The 26,748-nt window shown below is 40.9% G+C and overlaps 1 protein-coding gene across 1 annotated transcript in view; it reads right to left on the reverse strand.

Moving 5' to 3' along the window:
- The window catches only part of PCDH15 (protocadherin related 15), a 2,378,624-nt gene that overhangs the window by 1,713,241 nt on the left and 638,635 nt on the right, over positions 1-26,748 (reverse strand). The window contains exon 5 of the mRNA XM_085614969.1: positions 24,536-24,691. Coding sequence (XP_085471095.1) covers positions 24,536-24,691 — 156 coding nt within the window. The remainder of the gene's footprint in view (positions 1-24,535; positions 24,692-26,748) is intronic.

Below are 26,748 nucleotides of genomic sequence, written 5' to 3' on the forward strand. Positions count from 1 at the left end.
CAGCCAACCTCTGCTCCAGCAGCATCTAGATACTGCTGTTAAAAAGAGAACGTCTACACTACATTAACTCTATAGCACTGACATTTATACAGGTAAGAGCTTCACAGGTCCTTAAGATGTCTTTTAGGACAGACAGGCAACAATTAGCAGTGGCACAGATGCTGGGTGGCTGAGGGAGTTGCAAAGCATCTGGTGCAGGCAGACAATGGCACAGACACAACACCATAGTGAAATGCTCCAACTTAGTAATAAATTGTCTAGATAGCCATAAAAAACATACATGTACACATGTCCTTACTGTCTCTATCAAGCGATGAGCAATTAATTCACAACTCACACCAGGCTGTGACTAGGATTGTGCACAGTCAAATAGCTCAATGTTAAACAGCTTTGCATATTTAAAAAACCTTCATAGGTTAGCAAAGTATGAATATGAAAAAAATCCATTAAAAAGTGTGAAAAAAGGACCACCCTGCAACAGCTGGAACACCCCCTTTTGCTGCTCATGGCCTCTAGCAGCTCCGCACAAGCCTCACGTTTTTTCTCCAATTTTGTTTCTGCCCAATAGCATTTCCCCACCCTTGGAAGGCCAACACCCATGTGAGATAGTTAACCAGGATTTGCAGATTTCTAGGTTTGTGTGTATTAGGCCCAAACAGTAAGTTTTTTTTTTATCTTAAAAATTTTGAAATGTACATATTGCATATTTTATGTAATAGAATCCCAGTGAGTACACATAGGCATGAAACTTAGTGCAAATTGTAAATTTCTATTCATACTCATTTTCCACTGTAGGTACTCAAATGAACTTTCTTTATATGGTAAAGCTATTGAACTATGCATAGTAAAATGTGCAAAAGCACATATTTAAACTTTTTTTCTTCTTTGGGAACATATGTTTGCATGATATATGTCCCTTCCGCTACATCCCCTTGCAATTTGAAGTTATACCAATTGCCTTTTTTATGAAAGCAGATTTATTGTAGCCTTTTGCAGGAATAATATTTCATAGCAGACATAGTAGTTCAAGGATAGTTACCACCCATTGGTGGGTAAGCATTCAGAGATGGCCATTTCGCCACTCCTGGTCAGTAATTCATCACAAAATCCCTCAATTCTGCTTAAGAATTCACAGAAAAAGTATATTGGGGAATGGAATTGTTAGCTGACCTCTAAAACTTCTACAAAGTTGTGGAAATAAACATCAATACCTTACAATTATCCTTGTTTGTTACATAGAATCTTTCCATAGCACTGCAATACAACTATTTAATATGGGCATGTGCCCAGAGATTCACTGGTGAATAATCTATTTGCAACCAAAGCTTTGGCTTTCCTTATAGATTTATTTGCTGCAGGTTTTTGCTTAAAACCATCAACTACAGTGAAACATGACCCGGCAACCCATATGAGGTGAGCTCATCCTTTACCTTGTTTAACATGGAGTACTACTTGTACTCAAAACTATTGGCTTGTAAAAACTGCTCTAAATAAACTTTCAATATTTAGCAACCACACCTCCATCCTGGAGTCACACTATTTCTATTCTATGCACCAACATATGTGCCTACAGTATCTCTGTTCTGTACATGAATATAGACCTATCAATAATGGCCATCTTTTTTAAAATGATCTAAGGGTTTATGGCGTAGTATGAATAGCAGTATCATGGTATCATGGATGATGTAATTTGAGATGTCATCAGTGATGCCATCAATGAAGTCATTTAGCATTTCATGAGTGGCATAGTATTTGAGGTCATACGCAGTGCATGATTGAGGCACAAGTTACAGTCAGTTCACTAAATTATCCCTGGCATATTTCAGTAATATGTTTTATTTTTTAAATGTTAGTTCGTATCTCATTTCAACACCTAACTATAAGCCCACAGCCCCCTCTGGTTCATAATGCTCAGCTCAGATTGCTGGCAGCAGTCATAGGAGCCAGCTTTAATCCTCTATGTCTCCTGCCATCCCTGGTGGGTAGCAGGTTCTGTACTGGTTCTCCTGCTAAGACGCAGGGGAGTACAAATGTAGCTTTGTTGACCTGCATGAGGATTCCACCTCATGGGCCACTCATCTTCAGTCTTAGGTCTCCCAGGCCTGGGGGACAATGCCTCTGGTGATATGGTCCTCGCAGGGGGCTTTATGAAAAAAGAGGAAAAAGGCACTTGTTTACTTTTTATGTTTCATCTTGTCTTCACCTTACCCAGGTCACCAGGAACTGGATGCCCCCATGAACAAGGGCACCACTGAAGAGGGGACACCATGTATGCCTCCTTTCAGTGTCCATTTTCTTGTTTTCACCCCCAAACCCTTGGTTCTCTCCAGGGGTTCTGGAAGCTCCAGGGGCGGAGCACTATGCAATCACAGTCCCGGGAAGTCCTGCAGGGCAACCAAGCTCCTTTGGGCATTTTCTCAGTCCTCAGTGGTCTTTTTTGGGTACTTTTGCTGTCATATTCTTCCTGGTGGCCTGCTCTGCTTCTCCTGGACCCACCACATGGCACTGGGAGTCAGTGTGTGTCTGCCCCCTTATCTAGCATTTCATTTTTTTTCCAGGAGTCCTGTATGGCTACCGTAACATATTCTCTATGTTGTGGCCTGCCAATCAGGATCCAACCATACTCTTTGAATGTGGCAATTAGAGCATGCCTGGATACCAATGATCCAGATATCTCGAACCTTTTATCAGAGTTTACCCATCCATGCCCATCCGATCATCTTTTGAAATGCTTATTTCTCAAAAACAGCTGAATTGATCCACACCAAATAATGAAATGCACACTTTCTGAGTGGAGTTCTAACTTTTTGTCAGATTTGATGGAATTTTGTTCAGCTGTGTTTTTGCTGTATCAGAGAGAAACATGTCTCAAGGGAATTAAAATGGGACGTCCTAGTTTTGGGGCATCTTCCTTTTTCTTGCCTCCGCTTGACTGTACAATGTTAACAATTCAATGTAGTAGAACAAGTGGATTAAAAAATTTTGGTAAAATGTTTGTGTAAAATTGTTAAAGTTCTAAAAGAAAAAAAATGCCTTTTTATATGGCAAGTCTGATCTTACTATAATTATTACATCAATGGAAATTAAAGTTCTTGTTATGGTTAGATCTGAGTTTCACTGAAAAGACATTTTTGTTTGTTTATTTTTTTGCACTAGCATAACTGGTCTAAAACCTCTAGTAGTAACAAAACATTATTACATGTTCACAACTCGAATGTGTATTTCAGAACTCCAAATTCTATCAGAGTGGAAAAATGAGCCAATGTGTACCAATAGATAGATTTTTACAGATCCATTGGTATTTTGCTGGATGTATATAGTGATAAGCAATTGAGCAATGCTGTGAGAAAACAGAAAAAAGTTAATGTAAAACAGTGAATGTATATTTGTTTCTCAAAGAAATGGAGATAAGATATTATACAGACTGGACTTTCTGAGTACGTGTAAACTGAAGGCATGTCAATAATGATCATCTGGTCTGAGCTGGCAGAGTATTGTTTTACCCCACCAAACCCAAGTCATTTGCCATCCTCATCCACACCATCCGCGCCTCTTGAAGGGACTCCCTCTTTCCCCTTCCCCCACTCCTTCTATACTGAGACTGCCACACCACCTCCTGTTGAGGATATATTACCAATCAAAAACTTGTCTGACTGCCGCTCTTAACCTTCCCTTCTCTCCATCTCTACACACAGATACTTGACCCAAATATTAATGACTACACTCCTTATAGCCCTTCCCCGTGAACTGACATTACTCCCTCCACAAGTTTTGTATGCCTCTATTTGTTTCCAATAATAGTTTCATAATTAAATGCTTCGTACAACTCCCAGCAATTCCACATACTACTCCTGTCATGGACTTGTGATTTCATGCCTGTGACCGTGAACACTTGTAATTTATAATGGACGTAACTTTTTGTCAGTCCCTGAATGCAAAGTTACTGATGTACGGTACAATCTACATGTTCTAGACTTCTCTGATTGCGTAACTGTAACCACAGAATCTGCAATACTCTTCTAATGTTTTGTATTATTCCAAAACCTCAATAAAACAATAAATAATCTTTTTTTAGATATGTAAAATAAGTTAGCCAATGCTCAGCATAACAGTTTGTCATTTCTTTCCAGTCTGGTCACTAATAAGGTGTAGAAGTATACTCTTAAAAGGAGAGGTGTTTGTGCATCAAGATAGTTAAAACAGAAATCATTGTGATGGAAGCAACTGAAAAGGACTCCTTGGTGTAGGCCCCAGGCTTTGAAGCACCTCTCACAGCTTCATCTAAAGAAAAGAACCTGAGAATAAACCTGGATTCTGAGCACTACTTCACACTCTGTGTTGACATACGTGATTCTCCACTGTCCACAGTGCCTCCTGGGGTTCAAGTCCCAAAATACATAGAATCTTTCACAGCACACTACTTACAAACCAGAAAAATTGATTCTACAACTACTCATCTGATCATCCAATAGCCTTTCTGTGGCTTAAATTTGTAGCTAAGTCCTAGGGAGCTTGGGCCTAAAGCAATGGATGCCCTGGATACAAATCTGAGAGCTAGATGAAATTTCACTTTTAGAAAACTACTAAAAACAAAACTTTTGTACCGCGCCTACAACTGAGTGCATAAAAGAAAGAGGCTGCAAATGAAGAATATCAGGTACGTTTTCTATATGTTGAGATCAGACTCAAATCACAGCCTAAGTGACAATTCCAGTTTCACTTTTCAAATCTGCAACATTATGAAGTAACCCAACCAAAGCACAGGGTTTTACAAAACACCCTCCCTGAAAAATACAATTTTGTTCATTTATTGTTTGCAGTTTTATATAGCGTGAACTCAACCAAAACATTTTGAAGAGCTTTACATGAGCACCAGTTACATTACACAAGGATACATAAATTTTTTTTTTTTTAGGCATTGGGAGATTAAGGTCCCGATTTATATGTCAACGCAACGGATGGCCGGTTGTTACACTAGAATGACAGAGTATATTACTCTGTCCTGTCTGTTGAAGGGACCACCCGGCAAATTTATTGATGATCCCCAAGCTGGCTGTCATTTATAATGCATTTGTAGGAACCACAGTCATGGTGGTTCCTGCCAATGCTTTTTGCCGGTTGATGCAGAGCTCCATTAACATGACAGAGTCCTGCACCAATCAGTTTTCTTTTTTATTTTCAAAAAGAACACCCTGAAATGGTACTTTCTTTTCTGAAAATTGAATAAAAGAATGTAGAGCCGACGCCAGACACAAACCCAGGGTCCCATTCACAAATGTAAATGTAGACCAAAAGTCTAAGTTTAGACCTAAAGTCTGACTTTCCAACTAGTAAAGTTAGACTTTTGGTCTGAGTATAGACCAAAAGTCTAACTTAGACCAAAAGTCTAACTTTACAAGTAGTTACGTAAAGTTCGACTTTTGTTATAAGTTAGACTTTTGGACAAAACTCAGACCAAAAGACTAACTTTCTACTAGTAAAGTCAGACTTCAGGTCTAAAGTAAGCGCCCAATTCACAAAGTTAAACTTAGACGTTTGGTCTAAATTTTACAACTTTGGGAAATTGCAAAGGTCATTTATGAGTACTATCTTTATGTCCGCCGTCGAGCTGGATCTCCATCCTGAGTGCGGAGATACAGATAGTACTTGTTAATGCCCATTGTGAATTTGTTTACCTTTGCCAATCGGGCCCTTAGACTTCAGGTCTAAACTTAGACTTTGGTCAAAGTTTACCTTTGTGAATCAGGCCCCTAGTTTCCCAGTTCCAAAGTCGGCAACTCTGGCCGCAACCCCACATCCTCTCCCTAATGAAGGCACACAGTTTGCTTCACCAGGAAAGATGTAAATCACTAACAAATGTCTTTTTTATGAAGGAGGCACACTCTCTTTCGCTCACAGATCTTTTGACATACAACTTGTTTCGAATCAGAAAATATTGTTTACTATGATTGATATGAAATAACAATATGCTGTACCTATATGAGATATATTACCTATGTTAACGATTGGCACATTCAAACAAAAGAAATGTGTTATATTGTCATAACATTTGTCTATGATATGTTTTCCATTTCAAAATAAAGAACCTATATGTGAAACTTGAATACTGTTTAGAGATCTTCCCTACATATGCAGATGGGGAAGAAGCTAGGTTCAATCCTCAGAGAGTTCATGAAAAGCAAAATGAAAGAGTTGGTGAAATGTAGGCATCAACTGAAGCATGACATACAGCCGCAGCACATCTGTCCAAAAACCCATGACAATAGAAGCATAAGCTTTATGTATTCACACTACTTTGTAAAACCTGTCCTTGCAGGAAATACTGAAAATAAAGGATTTGTTCCTTCTGTTCAGTGACTTTTGGTGTTTACTTAGGCTTATACTATTCATACAAATCAAAACAGTGTTTGTGCCCTCTAGGGGAGCTATTGCAAACATGATTATTATTCTAAAACAGTTTATCTTGACATAACAATGAATTATCTCAACATCATCTTACAATAAAATCCAACAGTGCAAATGAATCATGATACAGTTTGCAGGTGTGAAGTGAGTATCCAAGTATCTCTGGGCCATAAATAAAACATACGATACTCATAAAAATACTATATTAATTGATTGCTGGATGTCTGCCACTGCGCACAGCATCTTCTTTTTTTCACAGCTCATTATTGGTCTTATTGGTGATGACCCAAAGCTGTCCCAGTACAATATTTCTGCTTTAACTCTCTGTGTTTAACCTCACTTAAATACCTACAAACATGGCGTCTGTGGACTTTCCAACACTCTCACTCTGCTAACACGATTCCAGATACCCTCCTCCTCCTGAGTACCAAATTGAGATTATAACAGTGATCCACAGTTGCTTCTGGAACTCCTATGAATGAGGGGATTCCTCCATTTTTCTATCCCACCATGAGAATAAATCTCATCCCATAATGAAGTATCATTCTGTCTGAAACCATTCTGATATAGACGGGCCATGTTACCAAACATTCCAGTTCCATTACTGTTTTGTGGATGTGATTGCAACCGGGAAGCTGACAGAGGGTAGCCACCTTGTAACAGCTTAAGAGAAATCTTCTGAATTCATACTGCAAAGCCTTCATACTCTGTAAGGTCTTACTAGAGTTCTATAAAGGTACAAATGGCAGCCCATTGCACCCATTGCTTGAAAGGAGCTAACCCCTGAAGATGATGCCTCTTTTTCTGACACCACACTTGAAATAAAGTGCAACATCAATCATAACGTCTTCTAAAAGTTCTCCTCCTGGATGCTAAAACAAATCACAACAAACTGCGGAAAGAGGCCCCTTTCATTTGTTTTCAAACAATTCAATTTTCACCCCAACAACTGCATCTTTATGAGTACATTTTTTATGGCTGGTCACAAGTGCTTGCTCCCATTCCCATCTACCTCTGGATGTGTGCATTATTGGCTGCCCCTTTCATGCTCAAGGCATTGCCACTCAGATTTGTTGACGGTGCTGCGTGACAGGCGTAATGCACCCAGGATAGTGTGCTGCTGAGTTGTTAGCCACCCCCATCTCCAGCACAGTCAATCCTGTTTTCGGGCCATGACCATATGTACCATCTGAGTGGTAGGCTTCAGGGGGATTCAAGGATGTATTGCAAGGTTTAAGGAAACTAAGATTCGAGTATCTGACGGATCCTGGGATTCAAAGATCCCACAGACTAGGAAGACCACATGCTTGGCTGTCCTCCATACTGATGAAGGGAAACATCTGCATGGGCTTTTGCTGTTCACCTAGGTGCCTCTGCTTGTGCTCAGTCCATCACTTTTTTTCTAGGGTCTCTGCTTGTAGGCAAGTGGATGTCATTTGTAGGTGCGTCTCTCCATACTTTCAGAGAGAGGGATGGAATATGGGCCCCTTGGCCAATTTGTGACTACAAGATGTTCTCTCTTTTTTCCCTATGAGGCCAGTAGTCACCAAAAGTGAGCTAGCGTATACAAGGTTAGTATCTTGCATGTTTGTGTGTTTTTGTTGTCTAAATCAAGTGTGTTTTACATTTGTTGACTGTTGCTCAAAAATTTCCAACAGCTAAATGTAAACTATTAGGGATTACACAGTCTTGATGAAGGTCTCCCTACCTAGTGGGCAGTAGTGAATGCTTCAACATGTTGACTTAATAGGATGGTGAGATAATAATTTCCCTTTCCATCCTATTGTACTATTTTTAGTCTTGCTCGAGAAAATCATGACACAAAAAATTATTTACCTTTTTCCAAGACATTTTGACCTCCAAAATAATCACTATAGATCTAGACAGAAACAAGTCAAACAACATATTAAGGTCCGACTAGCATGCTCAAGCCCATCTTCACAGAGATAATGTGAGGATGTAGGGCCTGATGATGAAGCATCCCACTAATTGTGAGTGAGGTTTTTTTTTGTTAAATACAATTTTTCCTTAGAATATTCAAACATACAGTACTTCATAGCATACTATACTGTTGGTGTGGTTGTATTTTGGATGAAAAACTTAAATGCTCTCTATTGAAGAATGGAAGGCCCTATGTAGAAATACAATATTGGAAATATTCTTTGATTCCTTCTCTTTGACCAATATCTATAATCTTGTTCTTTCTCCAAGTTGGAATTCCAGTCATTACCGGAGATAGGAGTTGTTAGAATCACAAGTAGGCAAGTCAAGAGCTGGAGTCCCCAATGACGGTGTGCTGAAACAAATTACCAATGTATCAAGGATAAGATCTCCACTAGTAAGGGTATTACTTGCGCCAGTGTTGTAATTCTGGTTTCCCAGCATGTATACTGATAAAGGGTGCAGATGAAGTCTAGTGCAAGGAACAACAACTATTGCTGGCACTTGCAAAGGGTGAGCAAGATATAAGCTTCTAAATCTGTCACATGCACTGCACCAGAAAGACAAGGATACTCTTTTTCTGCCATATTACAATATCACCCTATACCTGCAATTAATTCATGGCCATCTAATTCTGAACAAATCTGAAATGGAACCAGAGTTTCTCCACTTATGCCATTATTAATGTCACTGTCCCAGATCTGTCCTTAACCTGGTGCAAATAAATTACAGACCCTGAGACACGATTTAAAAAAATATATATTTAAATGATAAATCCACAACTCCCCAGGTAGAGGAGGCATATTAATTACATGCAATTGTTTTGGTTGCAAATGGACAAAACATTTGTCTAGGCGCAGCTGTACAGCAATTGGCAGTCACCGTCAGTGTCCAATCAAAGCAGAACATTCTGGCATCACTTCTATTTGAATGGGAGTGCCCTGAAATGGGGAGACAATTGTAAACTGAAGATACCATTGAAGCTCAATTCAGTTTGTAAGTCCAATCTTTTCAATCTTTAGATCCAAGATTTCTAACAACGTCGCCAAAGGGCATCTTCAAATGGATGGTTTGAATGAAAAGATTAGTTTCTGTTCAAATTGATGATAATATGAAATCCTGGAGTCAACCCTGCTCGGTGAAGTGCCTGCCACACAGTGCAGGGATTTACAGAAATTCCCATTTCTGTTTGGGAGCTTGTGCTGTGACCGGTTTCTGAACGCCGCACAAGCTTCCATGGAGAAATAGGAGTTTTCGACCGCACCATGTGTGGTCGCATTGTAATTGAAGTTTTGGGACCGTCGACCGGAGCCCGGTCAGTTCCGAACAACAGAGATGTCAGCCGGAGGCCCCTTCGACTGAGATCATAATGAGGCCCTAAATGTATTTGGAGCCATTCTAGCGTTTGTGTCAACTTACAACATTTTTTGCGGCCTACTGCGTGTGGACATTTGGGACTTATCATATATCCCACAGTACAGGAACTGACCTGGACTTAATGTTTTGACTTCACCAGACTTCTAACCCACTTATTGTAAAACCGACTTATCTTTTTAGATATATAATTGGCAAATTAACACTTTAACACTGGGGCTAGCAATTGATTCAGCAGATCATTTTCCTTTGTGGAGAAGATACTGGGAAATTTGTCAACCATTGTCATATGAGTACTTGTCTGAACTTCTGGATCAACATTCACTCTGATAAGAGACTTGAAGTCCAGTTAGTAATGAAACACATGTTGGCTGTAAAGTTTGATGTTTTGGAAGATCTTTATCAATAAACAATGCTTGGATCTAACACTTTCTGACCTCAAATTATTGGACTAAAATTATAATTAACCTCTTCAGTGCCCATGACGAGATAGTCTCGTCATGGAGCACGGTTGCGCTGTGCCCATGACGAGACTATCTCGTCATGAACCCCACCCACTAGTTCAACGCCCGGCACAGGAGGGGGAAAGGGCGTGGCACTGAAGGGGTTAACAGACTACACTTTGGAGTGCTGTGATATCTCATGTACACAAACACAATATAGAATATGCTCTGCCTTAGCAAGGTGGAAAATCCAGATTGCCTTCCTGTAAGAGACCAGCCTTGTGCATGAAGAGATATCATGAATACAGCACAGATGGAGATAGCAAATATTGGGTAAAAGGTACTCAGCATTTGTTAGGTTGTCCTTCTAGAGGTGGAATTACCATGTATTGGTCACGAAGGACAATATGTATTGCTTTTTGATTAAGGGCAGTTTATATGAGCTTCTGCTGGTACTAGGGTGTATTCATTCCCCTAGTACTGGCTATTTCACTTTCTCGCCCAGATCATGGATTTGCCTAGCCTACTGGATGCACCTACCCTGGATCATTGACAAGACCTCAATTGTGATCTTGACATAGTGTTAGATCCTTCCCTCCAGCCCCTCTCAAAGTCTCCAACCATATACCAACCTAAACAAAAACAACATTGGCTAGAACATTGATAAATAGGGCAAACTTGCTGATAGTGCCACCCAACCAATCAAGAGGATTCATTTTGCTCTGTGGTGCATGATATGCATTGCTGCCTAGATTGAATAGTCTGCACACCAGGGCTTCATACACTTTTCCTCTACAGCATTTGACCCTAAAATGATTTCTGACCAAAAACTCCTCCAGACGGTGATCGATTGAGGTAAGTCTGTGACACCTCTCTCAACAAAGGCTTAGGCAGGTCTCAATAATAAGAATGCTGTGTTTCATTATACAGTAACAGACTATATAACGAAATTCTTCAAAGAAAATAAAGTGACAGCAACTTAATCTTTAAGTTAATAGTAAACTTTTGAAGTTGCTATTAGGGGCATACGTATGCTGCTCCTTAGTTAATTTTTGAAGTATCTGGAGTAAATGTGGTTATGAAGGCTAAATTAATTTGGCTTTTATTTTACCTATTATAAACATTTGCATAGGGGGACAGCAAATCCTACTTGTGACAGGCTGGACACTTTTCTGGGAAGGTGTGCTCTGCCTAGGATCACATTTGAGAAACTATGGAGTTGTTAATTTCAGATAATGAAATAAAAGGGACCCTATGTGATTTGCCACATGGTAAGGTCCCTGGCTCATATGGTACATAGCGAGACATTTGCAGCTGACAAGCTGACTCACCCCACCAGAGAAGCATTGATCAGCTCTATTCTTTAACCATAGAGGGATCTTCAGTATATGGCCTCTTATATGCCACAATGTATTTTAAACTCACATTATAAAATATTAGCTGAGGTCATTGCATGCCAGCTTGAACTGGAGCTCCCCAGTTTGATTAACACTTACCAGACACCTTGGTGCCAGGCAGCAATATCTCATTCAATATCCTTAAGCTATTGGACAAGATCAGTTGCTTTGCTTTGCCATGGCTGCAAACAGGCTGGATAGGTCTCAATCTGGAGAAGCATTCAATTCCTTAAATTGCATAATGTAAACTATAGTACTTGAAATATTTGGAATAGGATCATACATGGACCATTGGACACAGTTTCTTCATAACTGCCACAATGCTAGAATTAAAACTAGACAGATTTTCTCATAATAATACTCCACTGGCAGATCGGATGTCCTCTGATGCTTTTATTGTTTGCCACAGCTATTGAGCCGTTGGCTGCCTGACTTCAACAACTGGGTGTTCATTGGGTGGTATCTTTAAGGTATGCTACACAAGTTGTCTTTCTATGCTTTAATAACCTGATTTACTTTAATGACTCCACAGCAGACCTCACTATCGTAGCTGAGACACTAGGGGTCTGATTTGGATGTCGGTCGGTCGGCCTTTGGCTGCTTGGTTTGAACTCTGACTGCCATATTTCAATGAGAGCAGTCAGAGTCTAAACCGGCCAGTCAATCTGACTGGCTTCCGTTGGCATTATGATGTTGGCTTCCGACAGGCTTTCCATGTGAGGCTTTCCAACATGGAAAGCCTATTGGAAAGCGACTTTGGGGGCCCCTAGAATGGTCTTCCCCCCTGGGCCTACGGTCTTGGGCCTGGTGGGCACCTATGGTGCCCCCAATAAATTCATACACTGTGTGACAGGGACCATGAGGTGCCTGCCACACGGTGCGGGTATTTACAGAAAGTCCCATTTCTCTTTGGGAGCTTGTGCTGTGGCCGGTTTCCGAACGCCGCACAAGCTTCCATAGCGAAATGGGAGTTTTCAACCGCACCATATGCGGTCGCATTGTAATTGCAGTTTCGGGACCGGAGGCCGGTCGGTTCCGCACCGCAGAGATGTCAGCCGGAGGCAACTCCGACTGACATCATAATGAGGCCCTAGATGTATTTGCAGCCATTTCTAGCCTTTGTGTCAACTGTACAAAATGTTGAACTTTTCCCTCAAATCTAGATTTGTCCTGCCAGAACTGATTGTGCTGGAGGGTGGTCTATCATGGGAATACTTGACATTTAGGCATTTGGGAAATAATATCTACTAGAAGGTGGATGGTATACATGTTGGTACCTTGGGCAAGTCAGAATCAAATTATTAGCAAAACTGTGATACAGCCATGTCACCAATCTCCAAAACAAACTAGAAATGTTGCATATAAACTAGCAATTTGTCTGAGGAACAGACAAGTCAGAACGATTGTAAAGATTTCAAAATATTTTCCCACGGCAATCTGTAAAATGTGCAGAAAAGTAGTACTTCCTAAGATTATGCAATGATATTTACACGTAAAACGCTTACCGAAGTCTAATAAAAATGAATTAGTACATATTCCCCAGTCAGGAAAGATCACTTCAGAATATGTAAGAAACTCCATAAATGTTTCAATCATATACTTATGCCAACCAACAAGAAATTTGAGATCTTTGTTAGATCTCTAGATTTCAGTCAACAATAAAACATTGAATAAATAACCAGCTTCTTATTTTTTTTATTTAAAAAATTCACTTTCCGGATTTTTGTGTATCCGATTTTAGAAATGCAAAAAGGACATTTCACTCTCTGTTTTGAGAACACTGCTCACTATATACGTTTTCTGACTGCACCACCCATTACATCTGTTATTCTGTGTGTTGTCTATCAGAAATTTAGCAGTGCTTATGCTTGAAATGGGAGTTTGTAATGAAACTGAACTCTGTATATCATTCGTAATGTATTGAAACTAATAATCTGAGTGACAGTATCGCAGCGTCACTTGTAGGAAGCATGACACAAATAACAGAAGGCCTAACAGAAGCTAATTAAAAAATGAGCATCACATTGCCAACCTTTAGATAATATACTCGTTGAATGAAGTTAACATGCAATAGCAAAACTAGTTATTTCCCGTTACTCCTGATGGCTTTGCCAATGCTTGTTTTTTCTCCTAGCCTGCCATTGCCTATGCACATACATGCATGATACGAAACCCGTAATGTTTTTTGTTTGTTGCAGATTGGTAACAAAAACATTTTTAGATCTCCACTTGCGCATAGAGGAGAATGCGGTTCAGGTATTGTTGGGGTTTACTTTTTTTAATTAACATAGCAGTTCCAGAAAAGATGCACATAACAGGAAGACACCAATAAAAGAAGAAAACACAGGGTCATAACCATTCAGCATTTTAAGGGTTGATAATGCTCTAATTCAGTGTCTGCGACCACTAAAATCCCTTTTCTTATGTACTAATTCGTTTTTAGGAGTAGGAAACGTTTTGCTGACTCCAAAAATGGCACTGAAAATTATATCGTTCTGGTATTTGGAAGGTATGTGTTGTAGACCAGTTTGCAAAACATTGATATTTTACTGATACTACAAAGGCGGTAGTAATGCACCCATAAAAGGAAATGAAAAGAAAAGTTTGTTGAAGGGTAGTCAGAGGTCCACAGGATCAGTTCCAACTCTTAAAAAACAAAAAAAAAACTTTCCTCTGAGGAAAAGAGGCTTCATATAAAAAAAGTTTACTTCGCTGAAAGACAATTACATACTGCTAACCAAAGTAGGCCACCTTCCCTGCTATGTTCTCTAATCATGGTGAGTAGAATTTGCAACATACCTCATTAATATTCATGTGGTAGGTCAGATTGCAACTCACTATAAATCAGATTTGAATAGCCGACCTAACAGTGCATAGGTCAGTATTTAACACTCTTTGCTGATCACAAAAATACTAGTCACATTTGCAGACTAATATTTTGCGACCAGATATTCATACGTCTGGTTCTAAGTATTTCATGCATTGCAAAGTCTCACATCAGCAGTGGAAGGAAAAATGCATCTAAATACTGTGGATCAAAATGCACTCTGGCCTTGACACACACAGGTGTCGGAAGCTAAGCCACTGAACTGAAACAGGTGTTGGAATGTGAGATAGATAAAATAATAACCGTCTCATGAACAAAGGTTGGACACAAAATCCTGTCTAATTCTATATTCGATACTAAAGGTTTGTTTGCCAAAAGACAGCTAAAATGTATAGTTTTGAAACGGGACTAGTGTTAGACGGTAGGGTTTCCCACATAATACGCCTGTTGTAAATCAAGAACTACCCTTACCATAATGCACCAGTATAGTGTGTAACTTGTGTGCCTTCCCAGACTGCACTGGGATCAGATAAGCTGACAAGCACAGTTTATAAGCTGGGAGCAACCGATCCCAGGTGCTTGGCTTTGTTTTCTTTGGATTGTTACAGGGTCTACCTACTTCAGGACTGCACCTTGGAATTGGACATTGTTTGCCTGTTTCCCGTTACTTTGTTACAGCATGAGGTCGCGCTGGACAGTACGTCTCTGTTCCGCGAGGACGCGCTGTTTCGTGCCCCCTTGTTCCGTGGTAGCGCGAGGGCGCGCTGGTTAGTAACCGTTGCTTAACTCCCTGCTTCAGCGCGAGGAAGGGCTGTTTGTTGATCTCTCACCCTAGGTTCCCTGCAACGCCAGGACGCGCTGCCTTTTTGTTTCGACGGGCACCAGCGCTAGGAAGCGCTAAGAATATTATATCGCGGGGTGCCTTTAAGAGCGCTAGTACGCGCTGGTTAATTTTTTCTTTTGCCGGTGATCACGTGCGCATGCTGATGCGCTGCATTCACGAGTGGATACACGCTAGCTTCAGGAAGAGCTGCGTGCCTTCGATAACACGTGACCACAATCCTATTTACCTTTTGGCTTTTTGGGAGCATTTCTACCTAGAGAGAAGACGCTCTCTTCCTCACAACCTCTGTGCTTCTGCACGGGAGAAAGTAAGTTCACTCCTGCCTGTTGATGTTTAATTGACTTTGTTGCTAGAATCGTGCCTACAACCTACCTACCTACCTGCAAAGGATTATGTAAACACTGTGACATTTCAAAGCCTTCACTCTGTGTGAGTACTGTTTTCATTTACTCTGGCGTATACTTTGGTCCTGTGATACTAGGCAGAAGTATGCCTTTGTCTACATTCCTTTTGGAGGATTCAGATACTCTCTTTTCAAGCCCCCTTCAGCTGGTTTCAGTGTAAGTGTGTGAGGGTACACAATGCATACCTATAATGAGTGGTTATAGTCTGGTATAGAAAAGGTGTTTGCCCTAACCTGTCACTCTTCTGCTTTTTTCATTACTGCAGGTTCCTTTTATCTACTGAGTCTCTCCATCTTCCCTAAAGATCAATCCAGACGCTACCTGGTGGCTCATTCTGGTCTCTTCGCTCCCTAGAGATACTGCTCCACCCTCTTTTGGTTCTAATAACAGAGGGGTGATTTATCTCGGTGGAGAGGAAAGGCGATTACTTCGCTCCTGTGGATATTGACTAGCTCTGTACAAGAAGCCCGAGACCTCAACAGAAAAGCCAAGCCCACAGTTATATTATCCCCCGAGCGGAGATGGATAAGGGCACCTCATATGATGCCCTTATGGATAACACAATGTCCCTTGTTACCCCCCAAACCTCCATGAGTGAGTTGTCAGCTGTGGTAACAAATTTACAAGCTGAGCTTAGCTCACTGAGAGGAGAAAATCAGCGCCTAGTCTCTGAGCTAGATATGCTGAAAGCACAAAGACAGGTAGAAGATAAAGCACATGACACTATTCCCAATTTCAAGATGAGTTACATTCAGCACGCACATTTCCAGGTCCTTTCTTCTGCTTCTGTCTCTACGAATGTGGTTCCTTCCCCTGCCCCAGTTAACGTAACAGTAGTGACTCCTCCCCTGACCCCTTTAGCGATGCCAGAAAGATTCAGTGGGGATAGTAGCAAGTACGGGGTATTCATGAACCAGTGCCATCGCCAGTTTTTATGTAGAGCAGCCTCTTTTCCGGATGATGCGGCGAAAATCGCCTTCATTATTTCCTACCTCAGTGGCAATGCGGCCCTGTGGGCGGTGCCTCTAGTAGAGAACGATGACCCCATATTATATGACCTCTCTAGGTTCAAAGAAAGAATGAGAAGCCTTTTTGCTCATCACTCCTACATGCAAGCAAGTGATAACGAATTGTTGAATCTTAAACAAGGATCTAAAGATCTGTTGACATATATCACCACCTTCAATAGGCTAGTAACCGAAACGCAATGGCCTGAGGAGAAAAGAACCTCTTTGTTTTACAGGGGTCTAAAGGATGAACTAAAGGACATTTTGTCACAAATAGTGGACCCCCCGGAGGACTGTTCTTCTTTCATGGGTCTAGTTGTTAAATTAGACCATAGATTAGCTGAGAGAAAAGGAGAAAAGACCAAGAGTGATTATACCCATCTTTTTCTTGCTAGAAGCGAGAAGAAAGAAGCAAAGGATACGGTTGAACCCATGCAGATAGGGGGTGTTAGGGGCCCGCTCTCTGTAGAAGAACGTGAAAAACATAGAAGATTAAATCTGTGCTTGTACTGTGGCAAGGGTGGTCATTTCGCTAGGGAATGTCTGGTTAAACCAAAAACCTCCGTGAAAACCACGGTGCTCAGAAATGGAGCGGTGGCGCAGTCGGAAAACTGAAGGACTTGGACAATACAGAGATCGCTCTTCCAAGTCCTACCAACATACAGGTCTCTCATTTTTTGGCTAATACCGTGGCTCTTGTACCTAAACATTTTACCATCTATGTCCATATTGTTAGACTCCGGTGCAACCAGAATTTTTCTGGATATCTCCTTGGCCAAAACGTTGGGGATAGATTTTGTCCCAAAAGCTCAACCTGAAAAAGTAAGAGCGGTGGACGGAACACAATTATCTTCTGGGTTAATCACATATAAAACTCCTAATCTTATGTTGATATGTGACAACGGTCATACAGACGCCCTCACCTTTGACTTAATCGATGCCCCTAATTTTGGCGCCATTCTGGGAGTCCCATGGCTACAATTACACAATCTGCTCATTGATTGGGCCTCTAGGAAAGTCACGCTGCGTTCCTCATACTGCTTGATGCATTGCTACCGGGACGCCGCCCATTGGCATACGCCGTTAAGTTGTGCATTGTTCCTGCCAGACGCCTCTGCCCTACCCCCTGCCTATGTGGAGTTTGCAGGTGTATTTGATGAGGTACGAGCTATAGCTTTGCCCCCTCATCGGTCCTATGACTGCAGGATTGATTTGGTACCAGGTGCGCAGCTTCCTGTCAGTCGGGTGTATGCACTCACGGAACCGGAAAATAAATACCTTTATGAGTACCTACAGGACATGTTACAAAACGGGTTTATCCGTCATTCCACTTCCCCAGTTTCCTCCCCTATTTTTTTTATCCCCAAACGCGAAGGTGGCCTAAGAGCATGCCTGGACTATAGGGCACTGAACAAAGTGACGATAAAAAATAAATACCCTCTTCCCCTCATCTCCACTCTCTTGGATCAAGTGCGAAAAGCTAAGATCTTTACTAAGTTGGACCTGAGGGGGGCCTATCATTTGATCCGAGTTAGAGAGGGAGATGAGTGGAAAACGGCCTTTCGCACAAAATTTGGGCTGTTCGAGTATTGTGTGCTGCCATTTGGCTTATGCAACGCCCTTGCTGCATTTCAATTCTTCGTGAATGAGATGTTAAGAGAGTATTTAGACGTTTTTGTTATCGTCTACATTGATGATATGCTGATCTACTCCCAGACTAACCAAGAACATGTGAAACATGTGAAATTAGTTTTACAACGACTGCAGGACAACTACCTGTTTGCTAAATTGGACAAATGCCTTTTTCATGTCCAAAGAGTGGAATTCTTGGGTTTTGTTATCTCCCCAGCAGGCATACATATGGACCCTGCTAAAGTAACAGCTATTACTAAATGGAATAGCCCTAAGACTGTCAAGGAAGTGCAATCCTTTTTAGGGTTTGCCAATTTCTATCGGAGAGTCATTAATCATTTCTCTGATATAGTTTCACCCATAAACCGGTTGTTAAAGAAGGGAGTCACTTCAGCTCCCATCATTCGTCACGTGGATGAAACTCAGCCTTATTATGTAGAGGCAGATGCAGTACACAGTTGGAGGGGTTCTTTCACAACGTGATTCACAATCAGGAACTCTCCATCCTGTAACCTATTTTTCTAAAACCCTTTCACAGGAAGAACAAAATTATGCCGTTGGAGAACGAGAACTCTTGGCCATTAAGATGGCCTTTCAAGAATGGCGTATTTACCTGTTGGGATCACCGCATACCATCACCATTTACTCAGATCATCGTAACCTTCAGTTCTATAGGTCTGCCCGAGCCCTCACTCCCAGACAAATGCGATGGGTCTCTTTTTTTTCCGAATATGACTTCATAATTACCTTTCGCCCAGGCTCACAACAAGGTAAAGCGGACGCCTTGTCACGCTTAGGTAAAGACCATAAACAAACAGAGGAATCTCCCATGCCTATCATCCCAGAAAACAAGATCGTAGCCGTAACCAACAAAGTTGATTCGTTTGCATCCCAATTAATGTTTGCTTTCGCTACTCTTGATAGGGAAAAGTGGTTGACAGACCCTACAAACACAATAGTGGGAGGTATGTTCTATCATGAGAACCGTCTATTTATCCCTACGAGAGAAACCTGTGACTTGATTAATAAATGGTGTCATGCTTTGCCCATGGGGGGTCATCCTGGGGGAGAAAAAACATTACTAACGTGCCAACGATGGTTTTGGTGGAAAGGCATGACTCAAGACATTGATGAGTTTATCAAGGCCTGTCCTACGTGTGCACGTCAGAAATCCTCACACAGTGCTCCTGCTGGTCTGTTACAGCCTTTGCCTATCCCCGACACACCTTGGTCTTCCATTAGCATGGACTTTATCACTGACCTCCCACCCATACGAGGCTTTACCACTATATTGGTGATAGTCGATATGTTATGAAAGATGGCACATTTCATCCCCCTCAAGAAACTACCCAACGCCTTGGACCTCACTGAAGTGTTCATAGACAACATAGTCAAGTTACATGGCTTACCTTCTGTCATTTTTTCTGATAGGGGCCCTCAGTTCATGTCCAAATTCTGGCAAGGGTTATGTAAGGCTCTTCATATAGACCATCGCCTCTCTTCAGCGTACCACCCGCAAACGGACGGGCAAACGGAGAGAACTAATCAGGTTTTAGAACAATATCTCCGTCGTTTAATAAGCACTACCTCGAACGACTGGCTCCGGGCTCTCCCTTAGGCAGAATTCGCGTAAAACAATGCCACGCATTCTGCTTTCAAGGTTTCCCCCTTTTTCTTTACTACCGGCTACCATCCAAAATTCCTGCCTCTTTCCCTTCCACACAGCGACGTACCAGCAGTAACAGGCCACTACACTCATCTCAAGTCTATTTGGGAACAAGGAAAAATAAACCTGCTTGAAGCCAAACAAACAATGAAAACACAGGCAGACAAATACAGACGCCCTTCACCAGATTACACTGAAGGAGGACAGGTTTGGCTTTCCACAAAAAATCTCCAGTTACCAGGTGCCCGCAAATTACAACCCAGATACATAGGGCCTTTCCCCATTTCTCGTATTGTTAATCCTGTTACCTTCAAGTTGGAACTTCCACCGGAAATGCAGATCCATCCCGTTTTTCATACTTCCCTACTTAAACCCTATATCCCTCTCTCCTTCCCTGAACCTCCGCCCCCTCCTATAGTGGTGGAAGGAGAACTGGAGTATGAAGTGAAAAGCATCTTGGATTCACGACGAATCAGAGGCAAGTTACAATATCTCATAGATTGGGTGGGGTATGCTCCAGAAGATAGAACTTGGGAACCCGCTGAGAATATACATGCCCCTAGGTTGATATGGAAGTTTCATGCTAGACATCCCTCCAAGCCACGACCAAGGAAGAGGCTGTTAGGGGGGAGAACTGTTAGACGGTAGGGTTTCCCGCATAATACCCCTGTTGTAAATCAAGAACTACCCTTCCCATAATGCACCAGTATAGTGTGTAACTTGTGTGCCTTCCCAGACTGCACTGGGATCAGATCAGCTGACAAGCACAGCTTATAAGCTGGGAGCAACCGATCCCAGGTGCTTGGCTTTGCTTCCTGTTTTGAGCCACGCCCTGTTTTCTTTGGATTGTTACAGGCTCTACCTACTTCAGGACTGCACCTTGATATTGGACGTTGTTTGCCTGTTTCCCGTTACTTTGTTACAGCGTGAGGTCGCGCTGGACAGTACGTCTCTGTTCCGTAGTAGCACGAGGACGCGCTGTTTCGTGCCCCCCTGTTCGTGGTAGCGCGAGGACGCGCTGGTTAGTAACCGTTGTTGAACTCCTTCCTTCAGCGCGAGGAAGCGCTGTTTGTTGATCTCTCACCCCAGGTTCCCTGCAATGCCAGGACGCACTGCCTTTTTGTTTCGACGGGGACCAGCGCTAGGAAGCGCTAAGAATATTATATTGCGGGGTGCCTTTAAGAGCGCTAGTACGCGCTGGTTAATTTTTTCTTTTGCCGGTGATCATGTGCGCGCGCTGATGCGCTGCATTCACAAGTGGATACACGCTAGCTTCAGGAAGAGCTGCGTGCCTTCGATAACACGTGACCACAATCCTATTTACCTTTTGGCTTTTTGGGAGCATTTCTACCTAGAGAGAATACGCTCTCTTCCTCACAACCTCTGTTCTTCTGCACGGGAGAAAGTAAATTCACTCCTGCCTGATGATGTTTAATTGACTTTGTTGCTAGAATCGCGTTTACAACCTACCTACGTACCTGCAAAGGATTATGTAAACGCTGTGACATTTCAAAGCCTTCACTCTGTGTGAGTACTGTTTTCATTTACTCTGGCGTATACTTTGGTCCTGTGATACTAGGCAGAAGTATGCCTTTGTCTTTGGTTTCAGTGTAAGTGTGTGAGGGTACACAATGCATACCTATAATGAGTGGTTATAGTCTGGTATAGAAAAGGTGTTTGTCCTAACCTGTCTCTCTTTCTGCTTTTTTCCTTACTGCAGGTTCCTTTTATCTACTGAGTCTCTCCATCTTCCCTAAAGATCAATCCAGACGCTCCCTGGTGGCTCATTCCGGTCTCTTCGCTCCCTAGAGATACTGCTCCACCCTCTTTTGGTTCTAATAACAGAGGGGTGAGTTATCTCGGTGGAGAGGAAAGGCGATTACTTCGCTCCTGTGGATATTGGCAAGCTCTGTACAAGAAGCCCGATGCCTCAACAACTAGCACACAAACTTATATGAGAATTATTTAATAACCATGTAATATAAGAGCTACTATCAACATAGTGAGACATTATCAGTGAGTGAAAGCTGTTAGTAAATTAAAATAATAAACATTTACATTGATATTGGAAGCACATGATAATGGCTGATCCAAAAATGCCAACCGCAACTAAAGGGTGATGTACAACAACACAGTAATTCAGAAAACAATCCAGTATCAAACTCTACATTCATATTGAGAAAAAATACATAGACACTCCCTACGCTTTTTTTTTTGCATTGCATGCCGATCTATTCTGAAAGTAACAACAATCTAAATAAAAATCTAACACACAAGATGACAAGAAGCCAGAAATGATGTCAAGTAAAATTAAATCATGAAAATTATACAGTTTCAGCAAGTAATATTTGCTTCCTTGAGCAGTGTTCAAGAGTATGTTTTTATCTTTTGGACTCAAAACACAATAATGAAACAACATCCTGATATTATGGCTTTGATAATAAAGGTGATGATGATGATGATGATGATGACAATAATAATGTTTATTGGTATTGGTAGAACTATAATTTAAAATTATTATTAATATTATTACAAGTGTTGTTTATTACAATATACATTTTCTGTATACTATGGTTTAACTTAAACCAAAACATGTAAATGTGGAACCCTTTTGAAGCAACCCAGTATTTCCATAAAATTGTCCTTTTGTTACCATTACCTGGGGTGGAATGAGGTCAACACTTTAGTCCATGAAATTGCCAGGTGGGCACAAAAAAACAAACACTCAAAAAATGTGTATAATGTTAGGCTGTATTCAGCAAAATGCTCTTTCATATCATTAAAATCAAGTCAAATATATGAGCCTGTCAAATGAGCAAAGATCAAAGTGATGGCGTTTAAGCAAAATGTAGAGGAAGACATCACTTGCATTTTTTAGTCCTTGTAACAGTACCTTTTAAACACTCCCACACGTGTACCTCTTTAAGTATATTACTGCATAGCACACCTTTTACGAATCACTTAATATAACTTTGCACACACAAACACACGCACACAATGAATGAGCACACACACACACACACACATGAATATATCTAATTACAAAATGAAATCTGCAAACAAGGTAAAACATGCAAAACACAGTGGACCCTATTCACAAACTGCATGTTGTAGTATGGTATTAGTGTTGTATTAGTACTTTTAATGTAATAGAAGTTTACAAAGTGCTCTTCACAAACCTACATGTGAAGGTCATCACCAATACCTCTCCTATATTTCATGTGCAAAGATCTCAGCAACAACTGCGGATATCTCCACAAACAATTTAGTATTAAATGTGGTAGGGACAGGTTGGAGGGGCTAGAAAATGGGAAATATTTACTACGGAGGAGTAATGGGGCTAAAGGTGGGTTTGGGAGGGGTTTAGGGTGGTGCATGAATCCACTCACAAATAGGAAATTCAGTCCAATTCACAAACTTTATTTCTATTGTTACTGCCGCCAACAAGGACCCAAAACAGTAGCAATGTACTCCAACTCAGAACTGGAGTAAGGCCAGCATCACACATAGCCAACTACAGGTACTTTAACCCTGTTCCATAGAAAATAATAGAGGTAGGGATCATTATATCCCTTGATCTGAAAGAAGCTAGCTTGTGTCCACACTAACAACTATGCTTCATGGGAAAAGATGGTTATGGGTGCCATTTGGAGAAAGGACTCACAAACTAGATGACCCCTGAGATTCCTACCACTATCAACACAAGTACAAGCTGGAAAACAATCTGTGAATCCTAATACAGGAGTCTAAATTTACACAGTATAAGGCTGTTCAGGGATTCCTCAAAAACGTAGGACACTCAGTTTACTTCCACCTTCACAAAATGTGTCACCTGATGCACTAAGAAACTGCTGAAAAAGAGTTACTACTAATTTGGAGCAAATTTCAAACTTACTTAGAATTCTCAAAGAATTTTAACAGCAGTACTGGAAATCTGCATATTTCCAGGAGTATTCAAATGTGTAAACATCTCCTCCCACAGAAATGTAGTACATTTACATTTTTTCATTGAGAAATGTTATGTGTCTCGAAGGATTTACTTTTTTATTTAATTTCTCAATGGAAATATTATTTTCAGAAGTAGAATCCCTTGCCTTACATTCCCATCTAATTTGGGGTTGTTCCCTCCCCTTTCCCACCCTGAAAATATACTCGCTCCTGCCCATCAAAGGAGTAGTTCTCTGATGATTTTCATGGTGGGAATTTACTATAAAAAGGTTGTATATATGTAAATTATTTCTCTTACTATCAGTATTATTCTTTTAATTCCATTGACGACTATTCTCTTCAGTATGTATCCATGAAATTTGCAGGGGCGAAAAGACAGAGGTCTGATACAAATGTTTGTACAAAAGTCAGGCAAGATTTGAACAGAAAATGTTTTTTAGTTATCTTCAAATTGGAATAAAATGATCCTGTAAGTTTTAACAAAGCTTGATAACTACTTAGGCAAATCTTACAATGTACAAGAATACTTAAAATCAGTAAAAAATAATCAATGTTTGCATTCCAAATCATATTGAATGTCATGTTGTTGAAACATACATTGCTGAATTTATTTGCATGAGGCCATAAAATATAAAAAAAATACAGACCTCGTTTACTGCAACATAGTACCTTTCCTTTAGGAAGCGAGGCGAATTATCATTCCTGTCTCGCACTACAATCCGTACTTCATGGTTGATGACGATACCAACTTTTTGGTTTATACACTGGACTTGAACAACAATAGACTGGATGGAGACAGGAGGCTATAAAACAAAGTGGCAAAAGCTTTAATATTTAAAAAAACATTTTTATGCTAAATGTAGCTGACATCATAATTCAATTTGAGTCCAAATAGTACTTTAGTGATTATCTCAGCACTTCACTCCTTAAAATAATAAACTTCCTGAAGGTTCTGCTCTTCATAATACCAAGGCTCACCCAGAATTCAGCCAGCTCTTTACTAATTATAGTAGTCAAAGTTACCCAGAGCTCTGTCCCTAATAATGCGCAGACTAACATAGAACTTTGGGCTGGCCGAAGGTTGTCTGAAATTTTCTTTGACAGTGGGACTTTGGATCTGGTTAGAATGGCCTAGGATAGGCTACTGGGCAGAGTTCCAGATGACTTTCTGCTCTGAGATAATATTGTGTTTGTCTGATCTCCTGACTCTTTTAGGAACAACAGAGATGTTCACTTGAGTTTCCACTTTGTATGTAAGGTGGTGTATTGGTTTGTTAGATATACTGGACTCGGCTGGATTCATGGTGATGTTAGGAGCTGGGACCTGGGCTGGCATTGAGCTATAGTCTGTGATGGTCTTTGGTCTGGGCTGTGTGCCAGGATTGAACTTCTGTTGCGAGTTGTTTGGTAAGGTATGTGGGAGACTGGTCAATTGCTTCATCTGGGTTCTCACCTGGTTTTGTCTCTAATGTGTTTTTTCCAGTCCGGAGGTATCATTATCCTGGGGTGTTGGTAGATAAGACCTCTTTCACCTGTTTGGATCCTGACAGGAGAGGTCTGAGCTTTTTGCTGGACGGTTCTCATGGGACTTTCAATCAGGGCTGAGAATTAGGCAGGACTTCAAGCAGCACTTCCAACAGAGGAGGTTATGGGCAGGGTTGGTCTCTGGTAGGAGTTAGCTAACAACCATACAGCAGAACACGGCTGGATATTGCTATGACCTTTGTTTTATCAGTGTGGCAGTGAGCATGACCAGGCACCATACAGTGCATTGCTTCTGGCAGAACCCTGTGCTTTTATCCAGCTTTATTTTACTTCGGGCATAGCTATCCACTATGCTTGACCTAGCTCTTACCTGTCCTTTGAGAGGGGCTAGGTTCAAGAATGGTCTAAACTTGCAAAGGATACAAACAGAAGTGTATGTGCATTTTCAGTAAAATTAAATGTGAAAGAAGCATAACAGCCAATTACCTAAAGGGCTTCTGTCGGTGTGCAACCAATGATGCTGGTTCACTATTGTGCGACTGCGACCCCTTTTTGATTTGCTCTCCAAAAAGCATGTCCAAAAGGCTTCATTTGATATACATGTCTTACTGCTATAGAGATTATCTGCTTTTGATAATTCTCTTTGCAGAAAATACTCAGCAACAGTTCATTCCAAACACAAATTAATATGGAAGATTCATTGGGAAATTCCTTGCAGCTTTGTGCTCTGCTGCGATGTTGTAAGGCAAACTTCACACAGAGCAGGCACTATTGGACTGTTCCACACATTACTATGACCGTTTCACAATGCCTGCACCTCCACTGGATTCCTCCTCCAAAAGAGGGGTCAGGGTTATTGGTCCTTTTAACATTCATCCTTTGAATATAACCTGCACTGATTTCATGTATGTATGTATGTTTGTATGTATGTATGTATGTATGTATGTATGTATGTATTATTGTGTTAGCAGCATATGTTTGCAGCTAATATTGTTGTACAAGGCAACTAAAACAAACAATATCAGGCAGACTGATTATATAAGACAATATGTGTACATTTATGTGCAGTGGACAATGAAAGGGGAATGTATATGGCTAAGTAGTGTTCTTTTTTGTTGAAACAGAACTGACAAATTCCTACCCGCTGACCCAGATGTCAACCTGGTAAAGCAGGCTATAATTATTAAAAGTGGTTAATCTGGCAGTTTGCTCAAAATATATTATAAAAGGCATTCATTGTCATGTTCATAGTGTTAATTTTGGAAATTTAAAATTCCCCATAAAACACACAATAGATCAATGGAAAAAATTAAATTTGAAATCATGAATAAAATTTGGTTTACGTTGTTGCATAGATCAATATATATATTTCATA

Source organism: Triturus cristatus, chromosome 1_2 (genome assembly GCF_964204655.1).
Source record: "Triturus cristatus chromosome 1_2, aTriCri1.1, whole genome shotgun sequence".
NCBI classification, from domain to species: Eukaryota; Metazoa; Chordata; class Amphibia; order Caudata; family Salamandridae; genus Triturus; species Triturus cristatus.